A 20,456-nucleotide genomic window follows, 5' to 3' on the forward strand; every position below is an offset into this window, starting at 1 on the left:
ACGTGAAGGCTAGACAATGACGGAAACTATTGATGCGATTCAGTAGCTTTAGGAATGCAGAGAAGGAGGACTGAACTGATAACTGGAATCATAACATATTCTTGGCAGACTCAAAGGCAGAGCCAGCCTGAACCGGGCACTGTGAGGCAGGAAGTAAGTGAAGGGTCGAGGATACAGGTGGGGGCTGTATCGCTCCTCAGCGAGGTTTCAGGAGACAGGAGCTGAATCTGGTGTCCAGGCCCTTTTGAGGCCTAGAGAAGGGGACTTTATAATGGAATAACGTGCACACTGAGAAACGTGGCAACGTAGCTTTACATAGACCTGATATTCGTAGTATTCACGAGAACTGGAAACTGGCATACTAGAGGTGGACACAACTATAATTGTGTCTTGAATCGAACATGGGGAATGCATATGCATATTAATCATGCACACATAACATATGATGGATGACACGTAGGGACACAGAACATGGCAGAATTTACTTTTCCACAACAACTTAATCATCAGTAGTCTTGTATAACCTATCACTCCAAGGAGGCTGAAACAGCCATCCAACGTGTAGCGAGAATGTAAGATTTACTGGTCCGTCTAGCATTAAAACTGAAATTCCTTACTTCCCCACTGCCTGGAGTTTACGCTGGCTTCACTTACAATTGAAGATTTTATGCATATAATGACTGTTTGTTTAAGCTCACTTTAAATTTAACAGGCCAGGATAAACTCTCACCTCCACCCTTGAGCTCATTAATGTTATCAAGAAGGAATACGCATCCAGCATAGGAAATGCACTCGTCTGGAGCTCTACCAAATAAGGAATTAGCCAACAAATCAAGAACGCCTACAAGACAATCTCCAACATATACTTTACAGGCTTCCAAAACAAACTCTTCACACACCTTCTCATTCCAGATAGAGTAGGAGTACAACAATAACTCGACAAACAATTCAGTCACAGGACCCACAGACACTCAACAGCAATAGCTTTCTGACACAGCTATCTGACATTATACTTTACCTGGAGGATGAAAGAAGAAAAAAAAATTGATACGACAAGCTTGCTAACTATGGAATAAACTACAAACTAGCTCAGCTTCAGAAGAGAACCTTTGACCCAGTCATAGATACTGTAGATGAAATAATCTTTAATGGTTGATACATGATCTAGATCCATCACAAATCTTTTAGTCAGTCAAAAACATACGTTTATTTAGGCCTTAGTTTTCAAAAACACTTGCACAATAAAACTCATTACACCAATTTTTACATAAAATTTTAAGCCATTTTGAGCCATGATCAATCCAAATGCACAGCTCATGACAAAATCTACCCATGACCTATATTACAATAAATTATTCAGATGTTGCCGAAGGTTCATAAAAAAAAAGTAAAAGCCCTGTGGCACAGGTTACATCCAAAATCGCATATCCAATAATAAGTGAACTGCTTGCCCCCTTTCTCCAATGCCGTATTTTTGTATAGTTCGCCTCAATAAAATCTTCAGTTGTGTTAAAAACCACAAACAATCCACTAAAACATGCATTAAATTCCCTTTCATTTTAAGACCACATTTACAATGTTGGTCCTATCTAAAGGGGAACCTTGTGCTTGAGAAGCTAAAACCTGATTGACCAACCGCACATCTAAATCCAACGAGGCACAGTCTTAAACATACATTTTGTAAATGTTCTAGATAGAAGGTTTCCTCCTCAAGCCATAAATTGATCAGAAGGGATACAGATGTCTTAAATATCTCAGATCTTCTTTCCTGGCCGCCTGTTTGGTCACCATTCGATACTCTGTTTTACTAACTTTTATTGGAACGGTCATACTACATTGTAATGTTAATTTCTTTCAAAGGTCATTGATCCTTCCCCCTGGACGATCCTTCCCAATTGAATTCACGATTTCCTATTGACAGTGTTGAAATTTTGGGGAACTCGTTGCTATCTTCACATGGCCAGAATTTTGACATCTCTGCAAATGCTAAATATTTCCATGCAGTTACAGCAATTTCTGTCCCAATGGCCTGGACCATGGTAGACAGTGGTTGGATGAGTAATCTTTTTAAGCAGCTACTCTCTTTGGGAATCGCAGTTTGTTACAAAGTACCTCCAAACCATAATCGAACTGTGGCTGTATCATTCCCTGATACGCTGCCAACACAGGTAAGTCATATTTCTCAAGTCCCCCTAAAGACAAAAGGGTTTTTGCCTGCAGGGGTTCAATGTGCACTTTCCATGACAGAACCACATCACAGAGTACTTATAACTACTAACTATGTCGATTTTGGCATTATTTTGGGTACAGTTAAACTTACAATCTACTTATTCCCAAATCGAAGCACTTTAGATTTCTCCAGATGTATTACATATTTTTTCTTAATGCATTAATCACCAAAGGCATCCCACTTCCTCTGCGGGTCAATTTCGGTCAAATCCAAGATCACTAGATAGTCTCTATAAAGAAGACGGATAACGTGTGTGCCATTCAGTTTAGGGCTAAGGCTATTGGATAGGCAGAACATCTTTGGTAGATCCGCCAAAAATATGGAGATCGTACGGGTGCCAAAACACAGCTTTGTCGAAGGTCTTTCCTAATATCTATTCTTCTTACTAGAGATCCATCAACATCTAGTTCCACTTGAGCCCAATTATCTCCGTTTAATTCCTGTAGGATCAAGAGTAAACAGTGTGGGATATTTTACTTTTTCTGAAAAGCTTCCCATAACAAGACCCGATCAACAGTGTCTAATGCGGAGCAGAAATCCAAAAAACAGTATAACCCTTCATGTTGCTAAATCAATATTTTGGCTACAGCCCATACACTAAAGCAGTGATCTGCTGTCGACTGTCCCCCCCCCCCCCCCCTTTAAAACCATCTTGCTCTATAGGAATGATAGAGTTTGTTGAGGTCCATTCTTTCAATATCCCCAAGAGGATTTTGGAGAAGACTTCCCTACTAACATCCAGCAAGTCTATTTTCCTATAGCTTCCAGGTAAGGAAGGATCACCTTTATTTTTTATACTTTGGTTTAATCACCGCCCCCTTCCAACTATCCGGCTAGCTTCCCACCGTTGATGTGTTGGGAGAATAGTGGAAAGAACAAGCTAGACCTCCAAACGATATTTGTTTTTATTATCGCTGGCTGCAGATTGTCAGGGCCGCTGCTCTTATAAGCTTTAGCAGCTCAATGGTCTTGATTATTCTAAGGAAAACTCCTCCTTTATTTCCTTGTTAATATTAGAAATGGCCAGTTGCAGTGTGATTAATACACCTTTATTACACATTTCCTCCAGGTATACATCCTATACTTTCTCTCTTATCAAACATTTCAGCTTTCCCTTATTCTTCCCTAGGCCATGTTGTACTAATTCCCAGAATGTATTTTTATTATTTGTATCTATTGTTCCTAGCATGATTTTCCAGCTCTTGTTCACAATGAGCCAGTTTCTTGCTTACCATCAATCTTTTAAGCTCTTTTCTTAGATCAGTAAGGTGTTTATCCACATTATTCCATGAGAACCTTGTATATCTTTCCAATTACCATTTATCCACCTTTTTAGAGGTCTACAGTCACCAAACCAGAGGTTCCTTATTTGTTTCTGACATTTCTACATAACCTCTTATTAAATGCCTTCAGCTCAACTTTTAAACATGCTACTAATTCATTAATTATATCCTCATACCAACAAAATTAATTCTGCAGGTATCTCTTCTGCTGTGATCTCCTAAAACTTACATTGAAAAGTCTTTAACTGAATTAGATGCTTTTGTGATATTCTCGTGCGTAACGTCTCGGGAAGCAGATTTTTAGGGGATACCACTTGCTGTCTCTTAAGAGCGGCACCCACATTTACTGCTGTACTTGCGGGATAATGAGCACTCCAATCTGCAGCACCTCAAACTTCGATATAACTGAAGGCTCAAGCTTGGACAATCAATCAATTTGGGCAGTTCTGGTTACCACAGAGGAAGGTTTTCCTTGCCGGAGAATCTGTTGGTACACGTCCATCAAGACTGACAAAGCCATTTGATGTGAAAATTTTGCAAAGATAGATCTCTTGATGTTACGAAATGTACCAGAAGGCTGGCCACTTTATTAAATGCAGACATAAGTTCTTCATACCTTGATCTTTCAATCAGGGGATTAAAATCACCCATCAATACAAACAAATATTGTGTGTACATTGAAGGTATTTTAACTAGGTCCTTTCTAAACACATCCATATTCCCCTCAAACACATGAATGTTTTACTGGCAAGTAGATACTAAGAACAAAAATACAATCTAAACCAGTCTTCGCATTAGAAAGTTTTACTCCGCAAACTATAACCCAGTTACTTCTGGTATTGATTTCCTATACCTTCAAAGCGACTTTCGTAGATCTTAATGTTAACATCTCCCTGATGGACACCCTGGGAAAATATTTGAAGCACCCTGTGAAACTTGCAGAAAACAATCTATCTGTGGGGGTTCTATGCACAGCCAGGTTTCCTGGAAGCACAAAATCTCATGATGATCTATTATTGGTTTAGAGATTTGCTGCTTCAATACATATGTAATACTGTGCATTGCACCTCATCCCTAGTCTTTATCCCTCAAATCCCCCAAATCTTCCTCTTCCCATCTTAGGCAGTGGTACTTCGTTTTACCTACTTGGTCCTGCTCCTCCTTATTGCCCCCTTTAAGGCAAGAGAATATTCAGGCCATCTTTTCATATATGTCTGGAGCTATTCTGAGCACAACACGTCTCCAATCTAACTTGATTTAGTTGAAGTCTACCATGGCATTGTTTAAAACCCACCCCGGGGAATTCATTAGGTTCTAGCTCCACCTCAGACATTTTTACTCCTTGGTTTTTTTTATTTTCTTTCAGAATTTAGCAGGACATTTCTTATTAGCACTGGAAATAATAAGATCATGGTCACATCTTTACCCACTTAAATCTCCAAAACCTTCTACATGCTTCAGATCATTAGATAATATGTGGAGACATGGGCATTTTGAAAATATCTGGAGCAATCTAGACTTATTTAGGGGATTTGACTGTGTGCACCTTTTGCCTCTTGCTTTCTAGGTCAGGTTCCATGAATAACCTGAAGCTATTTGCAGACGTTCCTTGTATTTGTATTCCTTTTATGTGCAATTTTTCCCATAGCCTGGTTTCCAGCAGTTTTAATGCACACATCCACACAGTAGAGATTGCGTGCCAGTGATTTTTGCATACCTAATTTAGATTCCGTTTTCCCTAAAGTCATCAGTCACCCAGCTCTGGTTTGTATGCTTCTTGGCTATTTCCCTGCATTTCCTAACCTGGTTATTTAATATCTAACAACCCTTCTTTATTCTCTGAATCAGTCTCAAATGCCCTAAAGCAGAGGAAAAGCATGTAGTGGCATACCCATTTAAAAAAATTAATAATAATGTTTTAACAACATTGCACGTTAGTTAGAGTAATACCTCAGATGGAAAGGTTGCATCGAGGGTAGTTGCTACTTCACTCTCACCACCCCTTTTCCCAGTTCTTTTCCTCCACACAGTATACGGTTTTATCAACCTCGGCAAGGAATATGTGTTTGCTATAATTCTGTTACAATGGCCTGCAAATAGAACTTGTGAGATTTCAGAGTGTCTGTATTCCATACTACGGCCTCAAAGACACCCTGCAATGTTTTTAACATCAGGACCATTATGTTCAGCATGGAGGAAGAGGGGGAGCTGGGTCCTACATCTATATCAGTTACCGAACTGAGATGGGGGGGGGGAGAGGGGATTAGTAGAGACCCATTAGATTAATTCCCTTAGTTTATGACAGTAGCAATTGGGGCCTTCGTTGATACACCATGAATGACTAGATTCTCTTGTACAGTATGCAAGACCTTGGCCACACTGTATTATTAGATCACCTTACAGAGTGCCCACCATTAACTCTAAAACATGGTGAGGACAGCCTAGGGTCTAAATGATGCATACCATTAAATCATGCATCTCTGCCATGACCAGAGAGGATAGGGATCTATCAATGGGCTTTTGGAAGGAAAGGGACAAATATCATTGGCTGCCACAACCATGATTGCAGTTTAGAACAGATTCATATTTCAATCGCTATTGTTCATCTGCTGGTATCTCCTTTTCTGTACAACTCTGAGCAAAACTCAAAGCTTCTTCATCAGCCAGGTGGAATTTAAAGATCAGATGTGAACGAGCAATTTAGCTACAGACCATTTCAAAAGTTTGAATTAGTCAAGACAGTTGCATTTAATTCACAGTAAAAATGGTCAGAGTACAGATCTCTGTGGAAAACATCAATAACCAAAGACACAAAAGACCAGGATCACAGGGATACAATTGCAAATCTACATCTATCAACTTGATTTGGACTTCACAGCTCCTTCAGTGCCATGGCACTTAATTTCTTTGTGCGCAGGCAGGTTGATTGACTAATATTGGTCTCGTAAGTGCTCAGCTACTGCTGCATGTTAACTAGAAGTACCAAATGCTATGGAAAGAAAATCCATTCATAGCATATTCCGCCATGGACTTCTGTTCATCACTCGTCATCTTTAGTAATGAGTGCTGCTGGAACACCTTACATCTCTTCCATTTATAAGGATCAAAGACCTGACCCTTCTATCTCTGGTAAACAAACGTTTTGCTCATTCTCTTATCTCGAGATTAGGTGGCTAAAAAACAAGGAAAAATGTACTGAGCAACGTCTGTGTTAGAAAACAAGAAACACATTGTATTTCAATATGATGGGGAGGAGACTGAGCAGTGGGATGAGCCAGAGAGCCCATCGCCGCTTAACTGGATGCCTACAAACCACATTTCCAGCCAAGAATAGAATCTGTGCAATGGGGCAAGGTCTGCCAAACTCCCGGGAAGCTGCATCCTTAGGTCGAACCCCATTCATAATCAAACACTGGGAGTAGGCCTGGGGGTCAATGCACATTACAGCACGTAGGTCCTACCCGTATAATTCTGGCAGCCTCCAGAAGCACCCGGCCCCGCTCAGTCCCAGATTTCTGGCTCCATATTTTGAAAGCCTGCTTGGCACTCTGGATAGCGAGATCTACTTCCTTCTCCCCAGAGCAGGTGATGGTGGTGATCACTCGACCTGAAGAGAAAAACAAATAAGAATGTTTAAGCAAAACTGTTTGTGTAACAAGTGGACAGTACTGTGCAGCTTTCTACAGTTCCTTAATCGTTGCTGCTGGAATACACTACACTTGAATCGCTGTAGATTAATGCTGCTCTGTTAAAATTCTCAACTTTCACAGAAGACAAAGAATTACAACCCATCTTAGAGCAGTACTGATAAAAATACTGAAAGGATTTCTCGTCTATTTGTGCTCCATAGCCTATCTAATCTTCTAGGTTTATACAATTTTGGAGGTTAACTATTCCCTTGCCAACAATCAACTTGGTGGACTAACATCCAGCCTACTCCACTTTGCCCCTTGGCCCATCATCAAAAAGAGCCAAATCCCAGCTACTGTGGGTCAGCAGAAGGAGACACAGTTAAATCTGTTTCTACTTGCCCCCAGATTCCTTGACATAATAGAGCCCATTCATATGCCTCAACATGGCCATGCCTTGCAGGAGAGATTAATGCTTATAGTGAGGTTTGCCAGCCAGCGTCAACATAAACCAGCAATACTCTGCCCCAAGAACGCATTTCAATTAAGGATTGGATTTAACCGCCTATCAAAATTATGTTGGCCCGTTCAGTTTGATTTATCTGAAATAAACAGACCCAGATAACTTTATATCTGTACACAGCCTCTAAAGGAGGAGCGCTTTTTTCCATCGCATGTACAAGATGGCACCCAGATTAGTCTCAGGCTGAACTAAAAGGCCCAAGAACTACACCGGATCACTGAACTTGTGGCAGAATATGACCAGATTGTGGATGACTATATATCTTTTAAAACTAAATCTCAAGATGACCATTGCAATTGACTACTGCTGACGCATCACCATGGAGGGATTGATGCCTTTGCCCTCCCACCATTACTAGCTAGGGCTTCAGCACCAATTAGAAAGGGCCCTGCCTACCACATAACCACTATGAAACAAAGGCTTATTAGGATGAATGACCGAACACAAGGGGTGCACTACAGACTAGTTTGCCTTGCATACAATTGAGAGCAACAGATGTGCCGAGGAACTAACTAGTCTCTTAGTTGCACAAAACCACAAAGTGCAACCCTATACTGTGAGAACCAGATGCAGACGTTGAGGTGGCAAGAACGGTAGAACTGTCAGTGTTGAGTGATTTATTTCAATTACTTCAGGATTCCGTTACAGTACAATTCGCCTTACTAGCTTGATTAATAATTAAAACGTCCATGGGGCATGTTCCCATAAGTCAGAGAGGCATAGAGACCACCCACTCCACCAATGCAAGGTAAAGACAAAAGACTTGAAAATGAAAAGTAAAGAGCAAGGTTTTGAGGTCCTTCTGAAGTAAGAGTATGTATTCCAGGTGCAGAGTAACAAGTAGAAAAAATTCCAGGCTTCATTGGTAAGGCTGTAAAATGACTCACTACAAGCTGTAACCATCTTCAGTTGTGATATCACAGACTCAAGAATAGAAACACTTTTGAGCCTCTGGTACCTCCACAAATAATCTGCGCAAGGTAGTCTGATGTTCCCAAATTAAGAGTCTTGATGGCTGAGGAAACAAAGCCTCAAATGGGGAGGGAGTAAGTTAAGTGGCTGATCATGTTTGCAGAGGTGCAGTGTCCACTGTTTATGCTCAGCGAATAAGTAATTTGCATATGCTACTGTTACCAATGAGAAAGGTAATGGTGTTAAAGACCTTGCTTAAACAACTCCCAAGATAAATCTTGCGCCCTCAATGGGCAAACTCCTCTTGCAAGGCTGCAACTATACAGAACTGGCCACCCTCGAAGGAGTCTTCAAATGAAGCCATTACAAAACAATCAATAACCTCAAAGAAGGGCCTTCGGTGGGGGTTAGCTCAAACTGAAGACAGAAAAAATAATTCTAATCACATGTGATTCGCATGTTAATGTGTAGATCCTCTCCGTTGGCTCTTGAAGCCCAGAGACAAAAGACTAACTATGCAGATTAGAGACTGGTGTGAGAAAAGGGCACTGTGGTACCAGAAAATAAGAGAGTCTCTGCCATACCGATCCACGTTTTGCTGTTAACAAACATACTCCAAAAACACAAAAAAAGGAACACAACACCACACACCATTATGTCCATAAGGAGTGCCCAAGCAGCGGCATAACTGAAATCCCCCTTTTCTATTCTCCTCCAGTGTAAAGGGTGCAATATGTCCGAGGTACAAAATTACAATAAGAAATTCAATTTGCTTGCCTATTGCAAAAATTAAAAAAAAATAACTCGGAGCAGCAGAGGGGATGGGTTTGAATTACTCTTAAAAGAACAAACCTATAAAACTCAAGAGGTGTAACCAGAATACCTCCCGACTCCCCTCAAGAGTCACAACTGTACCTAGCTGACCTGCATTTGTTTACAGCATGAGGCTCCAACCCACAAGGTTCTACAAGTGTGAATATATAAAGCCGCAAATATGTCTGCAAATATTTGCACCAAAGCCGTTTTGTTTATTCACAACCAAGAACAACGCTGAAGGGCTCTGGATCAGTGGCACTAGTTGAAAAGCCTGTTGAACTAGGTTTCAGTGGTGTTCGTGCACACAAGACAATTCTTACACATCTTTGAATTTACACATGATTGTCTGTCATTTTATTATTAACGCGTACTACATTTATCCTTTTCCGCAGCCCTCGTCTGCAGAGAAGCCTTGAACCTGGCACACCTACCAAATAACCAAGCACCTCAAAGTCTAAGAAATTACTCTTGCGACCCACACCTTCTCAGTCTTCTAGGTGTCATTGTGTTCTCCTCAAAATGGCAGGGTCCTAATCCCGCTGGGCGGTGCACAAAGACATCTCTGACTCTGAAACGTCCACAGTCAAGCCCTAATGTGGGAGTGGTGGCTGTGAGCTAAGCTGGGAGCAGGCAGAATCAGGCCGGACCTTTTTCTCCATGCCTCGGATGGTCCACCCCGAGACGACTGCAATGGTCCACATTCAGGGCTGGACTAGGAGACCACAGCAGCCCTGGTAAAAATCCTCAAACCAGCCTCCTCATCTAATCTCTTCTTCAATCCATTCTCACTTCTCACGCTCTACCTTTCCCTTCCTTCCCTCCCTCTTTCTCTTCAGGAGCTTCTGTGCCTGCTGCAGTAAACTTTGGGGAGTTGGGGAAAGTGAGAAGCCTCAGGAGCAGCATTTGGCTTTGAAAACCGGCCTCCAATCCACCAGGGAAATGGCCTGTGAAATAAAAGGCTGGTCTAGCCCTGTAAACATTCCCCATAAGAGTGATGGCCAGGTTTCAATGCAGAATAGCGCCACGCAGATCTCACAAGGCATTAGCATGGTTTCCAAGCTGGCTATTAAGAAAGTGGTTTTAAGAAGGTAGTAGAAATGATAACCAGGCGAAGTCAGAACTTAACATTTTACAAAGGTCACAGGAGACACATTTTCACAACTGGACAAAGCACAATGAGTTTGTGGTAAATAAACTGTATACAGTTTTCTATTGTTGGTTTTCTAAATGATGTCTAGCAGGAAACACTGGTGGGTATAGCAGGAAACACCGGCAGTTGCTGAGAGCAGTTTTTGAAAAATTAATAAGATGAACGTGATCTGTCTGGTTTAATTAAATCTGGAGCCCATAAAAAAAATAAAAAAAATTATATATATATTTTCACTGAAAAAAACCCATAGGTTTTAGGGGTGTTTTAGTTAGCTGGACTAACTATAACTCGCGCGCCCTCAATCCACTGCTGATGATGTCACATATTACATCATTCATAACAGGGTCAGTGGCATCACTGATGACATCATCCAGTGAATGTGGTTTGGTTCGATATTTAAATGATTGAGATTGATCGATATACCTACATATATATATATATATATATATATATATATATAATCTGCATTGAAGACTGAGTGGATGTATAAGTGTCTGGATGGAGGATTTAGTAGCACTGTGATTAACTGTCTAAGTGACTAATGTAAAGTGTCTCACTAAATATATGGGATAGTGATTAAACTGTGTGAATATCTGTATCATTATCTCTTGTTGTGTAAACGGCTACATAAGTTGGCTACTAGCTATGTGAAAGTCTATATTAGTTAATTTGTTAAGTGAGTATTTGTATGGGATAGTGAATGTGTGTGTGGTTGGGTGGGAGGTGTGCGACTGTCCAAAGATGTGTAAATAGTTGATTTAGTAGGTATATGAGGTTAAGGCTGTATGTGGAAACAGTTGTTTGGGTGAGTGAATCTCTTTATGGGTGTGGTAATGAGTAAATATATTTCTCAATGATACATGTCCAACAAAGTAGAAATATAAAAGGTAGTGTTTGTGACAGTTGTTGTATATAATTAAGTATACATAAGTCTCTGATTGTATGAGTGACTATCGAAAACTGTATATTTGTAATAGTGATTTTATAAGACACTAAGTATGAGTTACTATCTAGATGAATAAATAAAGTGGTATTTGTATAAGTGTGTAGCTTACTAAATGCAGGTATGATCAATTGTTTGCATAAGTGAATAGGATGTGTGCTGGTGTGTAATGTTGATATAGGTGTATAAGTATATTTAATAGTGTTCTATTTATCTTTGTTAGCATGTATGAGTGAATCTATAGGTAAGTCTTTAGATGTGTATAGATGTAGGAATCACCGAGTGGGTTTTTAGAAACTTGTATTGGTGTGTCAATGGTTTCAAGTATGGTTCTCCATATTTTATAATGAGTGTTGAAAAGTTATACTAGTGTATGATGAGATGCATCAGATTGTAAAGTAGATGAGGTCATCAGTGAGGTCACTGACCATGTCATGAATGATGTAATATGTGACATCGTCAGCAGTGGATTGTGGGCGCACGAGTTATAGTTACTACAACTAACTAGAACGGAGGAATTTCAATGGTTTTGAACGAGAAAATTGTCCAGCTAACTATAACACCCCTAAAACCTATGTTTTTTTCAGTGAATTTCAAAGGTTTTGTAAATGACAATTTTTAAATGTATGGTTATATTTATTTGATACTGATTTACTACATTTTTTTAAACTATTTATTTTTATATATATTTTTTTAATTACATTACATATTTTTAATATAAATTGAAAAAATGTTTTGAAAAATACTGAAAATCTAATAGTGTTTTTTATTTTATATATTTAATATATTTAATATAGCAGGCAATGATATCCTATGGAAGGAAATTCAAGTTACTGGCAAGTACGGTTAGAATTACTTTTCAGGATCAGTACTGGGCTCAAAGATGCAGCTCTGAGGTCTCTCCTGATAACAGGCGAGTAAATCGGAATTCGTAGTTCCGCTGATAGAGCCACTTTCCTACACCATCCCCTCCCTTCACCACTGTGTAAACACGCCCTGTGTCCGTTTTAATTTGGGAGATTAAGTCCCCTTGAATACTCGTGTCCAAGTAGCCCACTAGATACCTCCAGTAAGAGCCACAGAGGTGTAAAAAGTGGCCCAACCTGGTCCACCTCTCTGAAACATAGCGCAATGGCGCTTACTGGAAGCACCTGGTGGGCTACTTGGACCCCTGGGGCTCTCAGAATTGAAGGGGAAGTATTTCCCCAACTTAAAACGCGCCACAGGGTGTGTTTCCACACGTCACCTCAGGCCCAGTCTCCTCCCTTCCCCACTGTGTAAACACGCCCTGTGTCCGTTTTAAGTTGGGAGATTAAGTCCCCTTGAATCCTGAAGGCCCCTATGGTCAAAGTAGCCCACTGGGTACCTCCAGTAAGCGCTGTTGCAGAGAGGTGTAAAAAGGGGTACGGCTTGGCCCATCTGTCTACAACGCAGCACAATGGTACTTATTGGAGGCACCTGGTGGGCTAGTTGGCCCCCAGGGGCTCTCAGAATTGAAGGGGAATTATTCCCCCAACTTAAAACGCGCCACAGGGTGTGTTTTCACACGCCACCTCAGGCACAGTCTCCTCCCTTCCCCACTGTGTAAACACGCCCTGTGTCCGTTTTAAGTTGGGAGATTAGGGACCCTCAGAATTCAAAGGGGACTTAGTGTCAAACTAGCCCACTAGGTACCTCCAGTAAGCGCCACAGGCATTGCAGAGAGATGTAAAAAGGGGCGTGGCCTCTGAACACCTCTCTGCAAAGCAACTCCCAGGCGCATACTGAAGTACCTGGTGGGCTAGTTGGCCCCCAGGGACCCTCAAGATTGAAGAGGAATTAATTCCTCAACTTGAAACGCACCACAGGGTGTGTTTGCACAATGGTGAAGGAAGGGGAGGGGCCTGAGGTGACATGTCTGCAAACACACCCTGTGGCGCGTTTTAAGATGGAAAATTAATTCCTCCTCAATCCCGAGGGTCCCTAGGGGCTAACTAGTCCACAACCCCTTCTTGCCCCCTGGCACGTTTGCAGAGGGGGAACGAATTCCACTTGAATGCTGGGGGTCCCTGGGTGCCAACTAGCCCACCAGGTACCTCCAGTAAGTGCCAGAGAGTTGCGTTGCAGAGAGGTGTTCAAAGGCCACGCCCCTTTTAACACCTCTGCAACGCAGCTCCGTGGCGCTTACTGATTAACTCCCCTTGAATCCTGAGGGTCCCTAAGGCGCAACTAGCCCACCAGCTACCTCTATGAAGTGCCACAGAGCTGTGTTGCAGAGGTGTAAAAAGGGGTGTGGCCTCAGAACACCTCTCTGCAACACAGCCCCCTGGCACATACTGGAGGTTCCTGGTGGGCTAGTTGGCACCCAGGGACCCCCAGCATTCAAGGGGAATTCGTTCCCCCTCTGCAAACGCGCCAGGGGACGCGTTTGCAGAGTGGTGCAAGAAGGGGGCGTGGCCACCGGCGCGATGCCGGTCTTTCTTTTTTTATTTTAAGAAGGGGGGGCTGTGAGGCCCCCCTTTTCCTCATACTTTGGCCCTGGGGACCCCACCCCCCAGGGCCTGACACCTTTGTTTTAATGATATTTTTGAAGGGGGCCGCATGGCCCCCCCTTCTAAGGCCATAATTGGTCCCGGGGGACCCCATCCCCGGGTCCTGGCCTTTTTTATGTTTTAATTTTAGGAGGGGGGCTGCTTTGCGCCCCCCCCCCCTCCTTAGGCCATATATGGCCTCAGGGACCCCATCCCCCAGGGACGGCCTTTTAAAAATTATTCATTTATTCATATTTGAAGAGGGGGGCCTGGTGGCCCCCCTCCTGGGCCACTAATAGGCCCGGGGACCCCATCCCCCGGGGCTGGCCCTCTCCGTTGGGGACCGTGGGGGGGCAAACCTCCCACTGTCCCACCGGCTCCCTGCCTCCTGCGGGAGCCAGCTTTGCTTTTCCACATGGGGAGCTGCAAAGATGCAGCTGCCCACGTGGAAAAGCAATCGTCTTTGGTATTTGAAAGAGAGCAGGTTTTCTGCTCTCTCTTCCAAATACTAAAAGCAGTTTGCTATGGAAGGGCAGGAGCCGCAAGGCTCCCACCCTGCCATATCAAACTACAGTGTCCCGGGGGGTGGGCACCCCGGGACACTGCAGGAGCCAGCCCTGGAGGGTGATGGTCCCCAGGGCCATCAAGGGCTCCAGGAGGTGGGGCCGCGCAGGCCCCCTCCCACCATTTCTAAAGCCCCGGGGGTAGTGGTCCCCGGGGCTGGGGGGGGTTCCGTCAGCTGGGAATTTATTAGTCTTTCGGTGACTTTGGCAGTGTAGGGGAGCAGAGAGATGGCCCGGTAGTTCTTCAGGTCCGTTGGGTCCGCCGTGGGCTTCTTAAGGAGGGGCTTGACTTCCGCCAACTTCCAGTCGTCAAGTAAGATGCCGGATTGGAGGGAGGAGCCGATGGTCAGTCCTAGTTCGGTGGCGATGGTGGTGGCAGCCCTATGGTAGATGTGTGGTGGGCAGGGGTCCATGGGGGCTCCTGTTTGGGTTTTCATCATGGTCGTGGAGATGAGTTCCACCATGGCGGGAGTCCAGGTGGTGTTGGTCGGCTCGTAGTCAGTGGAGGAGGAAAGGGTGGTGAGCGGCGTCTGGTCACTGAAGTAGTCGTAGATGGCCTTGATTTTCTGATGGAAGCAGGAGCTGATCTGGTTGCAGAGTTCATGGGATGGTGTGACGTCGTGGCCTCGCTGGGGGGTTTGGTGAACTGCAGTATGACGTTGAAGAGTTCTTTGGCGTTAGTTGCGTTGGGGTCGATTTTGTTTTTGATGAAGGTCCGTTTGGTGGACCTTATGGGCTGGTGGTACTCCTTCAGGGCGCTCGTGTGGTTGTTTAGGTCTTCCAGCTTCGCCATTTTTTCCTCGAGGTGTCTGCAGGTGCGCCTGGCAACTTGGAGTTCGGTAGTGAACCAGGCAGCCTTCAGGGGGTGTTTGGCAGGCTGGCGATCTTGTCAGCGCATCCGGAGATCCATCTAAGTTCTTTGGCTGCGGGGTTGGCAATGGTCGTGGTGATGGGGGGGGGGGGGATGGGGGGGTTTGACCCTCCTGTGAAAATGGGGTTGAGGGTATGTTGTGCTCTGTGCGTGGCGGTGTTGCTTCAGTCCGAGGTTGGAGAGGTTGTCGAGGAGGGCGGTGGAGACCGGGTCGCTGCGGTTGTCGAGGTGGAAGTTCAGGTCCCCGAGTAGTTTGAAGTCTGTGGAGGTGATGGCATGGGGTTTGACGAGGTTGGTGATTGCTGTTGTGGCCAGGGAGTGGGGTCCGGGGGTCTGTAGGCGAGTGTGCCGCGTAGCATGGTCCTGGGAGAGATATGGATCTGAAAGTGGAGGTGTTCAGTGTTGGGGTGCTGGAGGTGGAGAGTCGGAAGGAGGTCTTGTGTGCGATGGAGAGTCCTCCTCCTGGACGGTGTGGGCGGTCCTGCCTCTGGATCTTGTACCAGTCGGGGATTGCGGTGGCGATGTCGGGACCGGAGGTGGCATTGGTCCAGGTTTCCGTGAAGAAGGCAACGTTGATCAGGTTCCAGATCTCTACGGTGTGTCTGTGGAGGGAGCGCACGTTAAGGAGGATGCAAGTCAGGGCTTTGGTGGCGCGGGTGTCCCGTGGGCCTGCGGCAGACGTGGGGGCACTGTAGATGGTGCAGGAACGTTGGCAGTGTCTGCATGAGAATGGTCCATGGGTGGTGTTCGGTGAGGAGCTCTGGCAGTCCAGGTGTCGAGAGCAAGAAGGGTGGAGTCCTATCGGCGGGGCCCTGGGGAACCAGGGTTCCGGTCGCTGGCCGTGCTTCCTTTGGTGCGCCAGCGGGGCGCACGGTGCAGGCGTCTGCTAAGCGACCGTGCAGCAGTCGGCACTATGTTAGGTATGGGAGGGACGTTCAGCTGGGAGTGTGGGAAACGGGAGAGGGGCCAAGGGTCAGCAGCGGCTGGAACAGAGAGGTGGGAGCGGGCAAGGGGATGAGAGCAGTAAGGGCAGAGAATGCCAGCAGTGCAGAACAGTACAGTTGGCGGAAAACAAAGACACAGTTACACCAACAAGTGAAAATAATCTCGTAGATGGTCAACGCAGGGCAGACAGGAGCCTAGAACACCCAGGCTTGGGGCTCAGAGGCGACGTCGGAGGCAAAAAAGCTGCCGGGAAGGGTGCAGGCCTATGATCGAGGTCAAGGCAGTAACTGTGTTCCAATGGCTCTCCCAAACAGCGAGGTGGCAGGGCTTTCACCTGCTGTTAAATGGGAAGTTGACTGGTAAGCACTAAGAGTTGGACATAAAGCTGAATTAAGATAGATTACTTCTAGTGCTGCAACATTGCCGCTCATGGTGGCAAAGTCACGAATGTATCTGGAGCAATAGTTGACCATGCCTAAGAAGGATCGCAGCATTATTACATCTTGTGGGGTACAAACTGATGACAATGCTAGTACTTTTTCTGGGTCAGCAGTCATTCCCCCTTCAAACAATATATACCCAAAGAATAGGAGTTTGGTTTTGTGAAGTTCACGCTTCTCTGCATTTAAAGTGAGACCTGCATCAGCAAGCAAATGACATAACTTGTGTGAGAGGTTGGTCATGTTACTTGTGTGTGGCCCCAAACACCAATATATCATCACTGTAGTTAAACATGTGTGACAAGTTGAAATACTCAAAGAATGATATCCTGAAAGATTTCTGCAGCCAATGACCTACCAAAAAAGTATTTTTATCTGAACAAACCAATATGAGTTGAAAAAGTAGTAATGTACCTACAGTGCTCTTCCAGCTCGAGCTAATGGTATTCCTGTGCCATTCAGCTGTGCAATCACATCCACTATGTGCTGACCTGGAGGTCTCTCTTGATTACTTTGTTGGCGTGGCGCATATCAACGCAACTGTGCACTGCACTCCCAGTGTCGGACCAGTAGAGCCCTCAATGTCATGATTGAACAGTGTCTATAGTTCCTTCTCACCGGCCTCCTGTAAAGGAAAAGCACTGACAATGTGCTCATTTATGTCAAGTTTTACTTTTATTGTCCAGGGTTTCCCCAAGTCCATGAAACAATAGGAATGGACTCACTATTTCAGAGTGTGCACTGAGGTGGTTGTTGACATCAGTCCCATATCAGCAGCTGTGCTGAAACAAAGTAGACATGCACTTGACGAAGTACCTTGGGGAACTGGTGCTTTTACAGTAGTTTCCTTTTGCCTCATGTTCGCTACGAATGATACTTGACTTTGCAATGGCGTGGAAGCAGCTCACGTGTACACCTTGGTTTTCAATAGCGATAGACGTGGCACTGGAAACAGTTCATTGTACTGTTTTGCTGGCATGATGTTGATCGATGCACCATGTTCTATGATAAACGTTGTAGGGCAGCCACTCTCCTTCAGAATGATCTTGGAGCAAAGTCCAAGTAAGTTGGGTTGCTTCATGTGGCAATCTTTCTTACACTTGCATTCTTCCATGCAAGCAGCCAACGACGGGGTTCTCCTCTGTAGGGCCTTCACCGTCTACGATGGCCTACTAAGCGCTGAAGCAGCGTTTTGACTCCACATACGCCAGCCGTAGATTGTTTCTTGGGACACACAAGCACTCATAGCAGCCAAGGTTTCAAATTGCTCTGAGACATTTTCTTAATTTCAATGTAATTAAGAGTGACATTTCAATGACTATTACCCTTTCTCATGAGCAAAATCAAGCAATGAAGACAAGAGCAACATATAAATATCAGAAAATACACCCATTTGAGAAACGAAGACCCCTAAGTAGAGTTGAATCATAGGTTACAAGCTGTTTTACTGAGCAGTGCGCACCGGTCCAGCATGCCGCCCACTAACTGCCAAGCCCTGCTGGTGACACCATCACACCAGTTGCAGCCTGTCACACAGAGCTAAACTACAGGCTCTGTAGACTCAGTGATGCTTGGCGCACGAAGAAGTTAAGTTGGCAAGCACCATAGTGGCTCAGTCACCCGACCCAAAACGAGTTAGTCCAAGCGACTAACACCACAGCTATCAGTGACCAGAGAGACTGCTGAATGATGCAGTTCACAGCTGTAACAGGGAAGGCAGACAGCAGCTCATTAGATGATCATGACTGCGGCACAAGGGAAAAAAAAAACATCAGGGGTGTTGCCAAGCAGGCCTGCGCACATGAACAAAAAAAATAAAGACTCACTGTTAAATTGGGCAAAGCGGGAACCTGCACTCCATGCAAACTTCTCAGAAAAGAGCTGCTCAAGACCCAAGGAGGCCTCTGCAACAAGTTATGAAATAACTTGCATTTCTAACATAACATGATGGGAATCCAGAGCCTTCACACTGCACAGATGAACAAAGAGGCCCCTGCACACATTTGTGTTAAGAAGTATAATGGGCTCCATCCCCTCCCCAACCATCTGGTTCTCCTTTGTCATCATAAAGGGCAGGTTGAACCCTTTATCAGTGCTGCAACTTCCCACATCCATTATGTTTTATTTAAATATGTGCTTAGTCTCCTTAAAGCGGGTTACATGGCTCAACTAGAAACAAAATCTCCATTCCGAACATTTCCACCATTAAGTGAACTCAAGGAAATGTATATTCCGGTACGATCATCAATATGTTCAATGCCTTCACAACTGTCCGACTTAAGCAACCCATGCTCAAGGAAGACTTTCTTGATCTCATTACTGCTGCATTCTGGAGGCAAAGGGAGAGCGATCACTTTAGCAGAAGCCCCATGAGGCAAAGGGAGAGCGATCACTTTAGCAGAAGCCCCATAACGTCAACTGATCATCACTCACTACACCAGCCTAGTTTTTCCTAGACCCGCTCCAACTCTGTATGCAGTAATCCAAGCAGAATCCTAGAAAAATGAAGGTAGTTGAAACGGCATCACCGGCGCTATTAATAAACTTCAAAAACATTTTACAGCCGAGAGAGATACCCCACAAGGCACTACTTACTAACTTTGCAACACACCTCGCTGCAACGACACCTGCAGCAGCAAACACCGGCCCGGGCAGGATTGTGTGGTTTACCAGCAGCTACACAGATGGGGCTGGTGTGCTGGGCTGCTGAGGGTTAACTCCGAGGCGGTCCGTTCAGAGTGAGCTGAGCCACCGGTCAGGTCAGTCGAGTGTTTGATAAAATAACTGTTGCACAACTTGGTCATGCTGCGAGCAGCGCTGCAGCTTCCACTGCCTGCCACTAGTTAGTTTGAACTGTAGATGCCCGCTCACGACTCACGCCACACCGTCATGACTCATGAATATATAGTCATTAATCATGCTGCAGCACGTGTCGGTGAATTCTGTTACATCGTAGCAGCTTATAGTTGCAGACTCACTCCCAACCCTGCAGGAAGCAGCGCGCACAGTGCACTGCCACTCCAGACGAGACCAGCTTTTGTTTTTCAGTATTGGTGCATGATTTACTTAGTGCTGAGGAGGCGTCATTACGCGCGACTCCGCATTTCAGTGTGGTGATGTGTACCACCACACTGAAATTAGTTAGTCTAACGCATGATGCGGGTTACTGTGCCAGGTTGAGCATTTTGATGGACCACTGCGAACCCTCAGGGTGAGCAATCTTGTTCCTTCAGGCCACGTATCCTCTAATAATCGCCAGTTGTAGTGTCCTCCGCAGCTCTAGGGCACATAAATGACCATGTTACACACAGAGCTCTGTAACACACGTCTTTGTTCTTCTGCATGCAACCATTGACTGAATACACTGAGGCATCAACTTTATTGATCACACCCAAAAACACCCCATCTGATTACGTAACTTTTTAAGGAGTCAACCGAGGACCACAAGAGTGTCACTGCACATTATCACACGACATTACAACACATTCAAAATAAAATTTTCTTACCCAACCAGCAGGAGTGAAGATATTAGTTGTATAACATTGTCCTGCAGTGCTTCGTATACAAGGTTGCCACAGGTTCAGGGGCTCAGCCACATACCTTCTTGTACATGAACCAGCCTGACCATAATCGGAGTAAAG

At 44.6% G+C, this 20,456-nt stretch overlaps 1 protein-coding gene across 4 annotated transcripts in view; it reads right to left on the bottom strand.

Moving 5' to 3' along the window:
• ALDH9A1 (aldehyde dehydrogenase 9 family member A1) overlaps window positions 1-20,456 on the bottom strand; it is a 262,831-nt gene that overhangs the window by 142,760 nt on the left and 99,615 nt on the right. For all 4 annotated transcript variants that reach the window (XM_078641404.1, XM_078641401.1, XM_078641392.1 and 1 more), the window contains one exon: window positions 6,975-7,120. In XM_078641404.1, coding sequence (XP_078497530.1) covers window positions 6,975-7,120 — 146 coding nt within the window. The remainder of the gene's footprint in view (window positions 1-6,974; window positions 7,121-20,456) is intronic.

This window comes from Lissotriton helveticus, chromosome 1_1 (genome assembly GCF_964261635.1).
Source record: "Lissotriton helveticus chromosome 1_1, aLisHel1.1, whole genome shotgun sequence".
Classification (NCBI taxonomy): domain Eukaryota; kingdom Metazoa; phylum Chordata; class Amphibia; order Caudata; family Salamandridae; genus Lissotriton; species Lissotriton helveticus.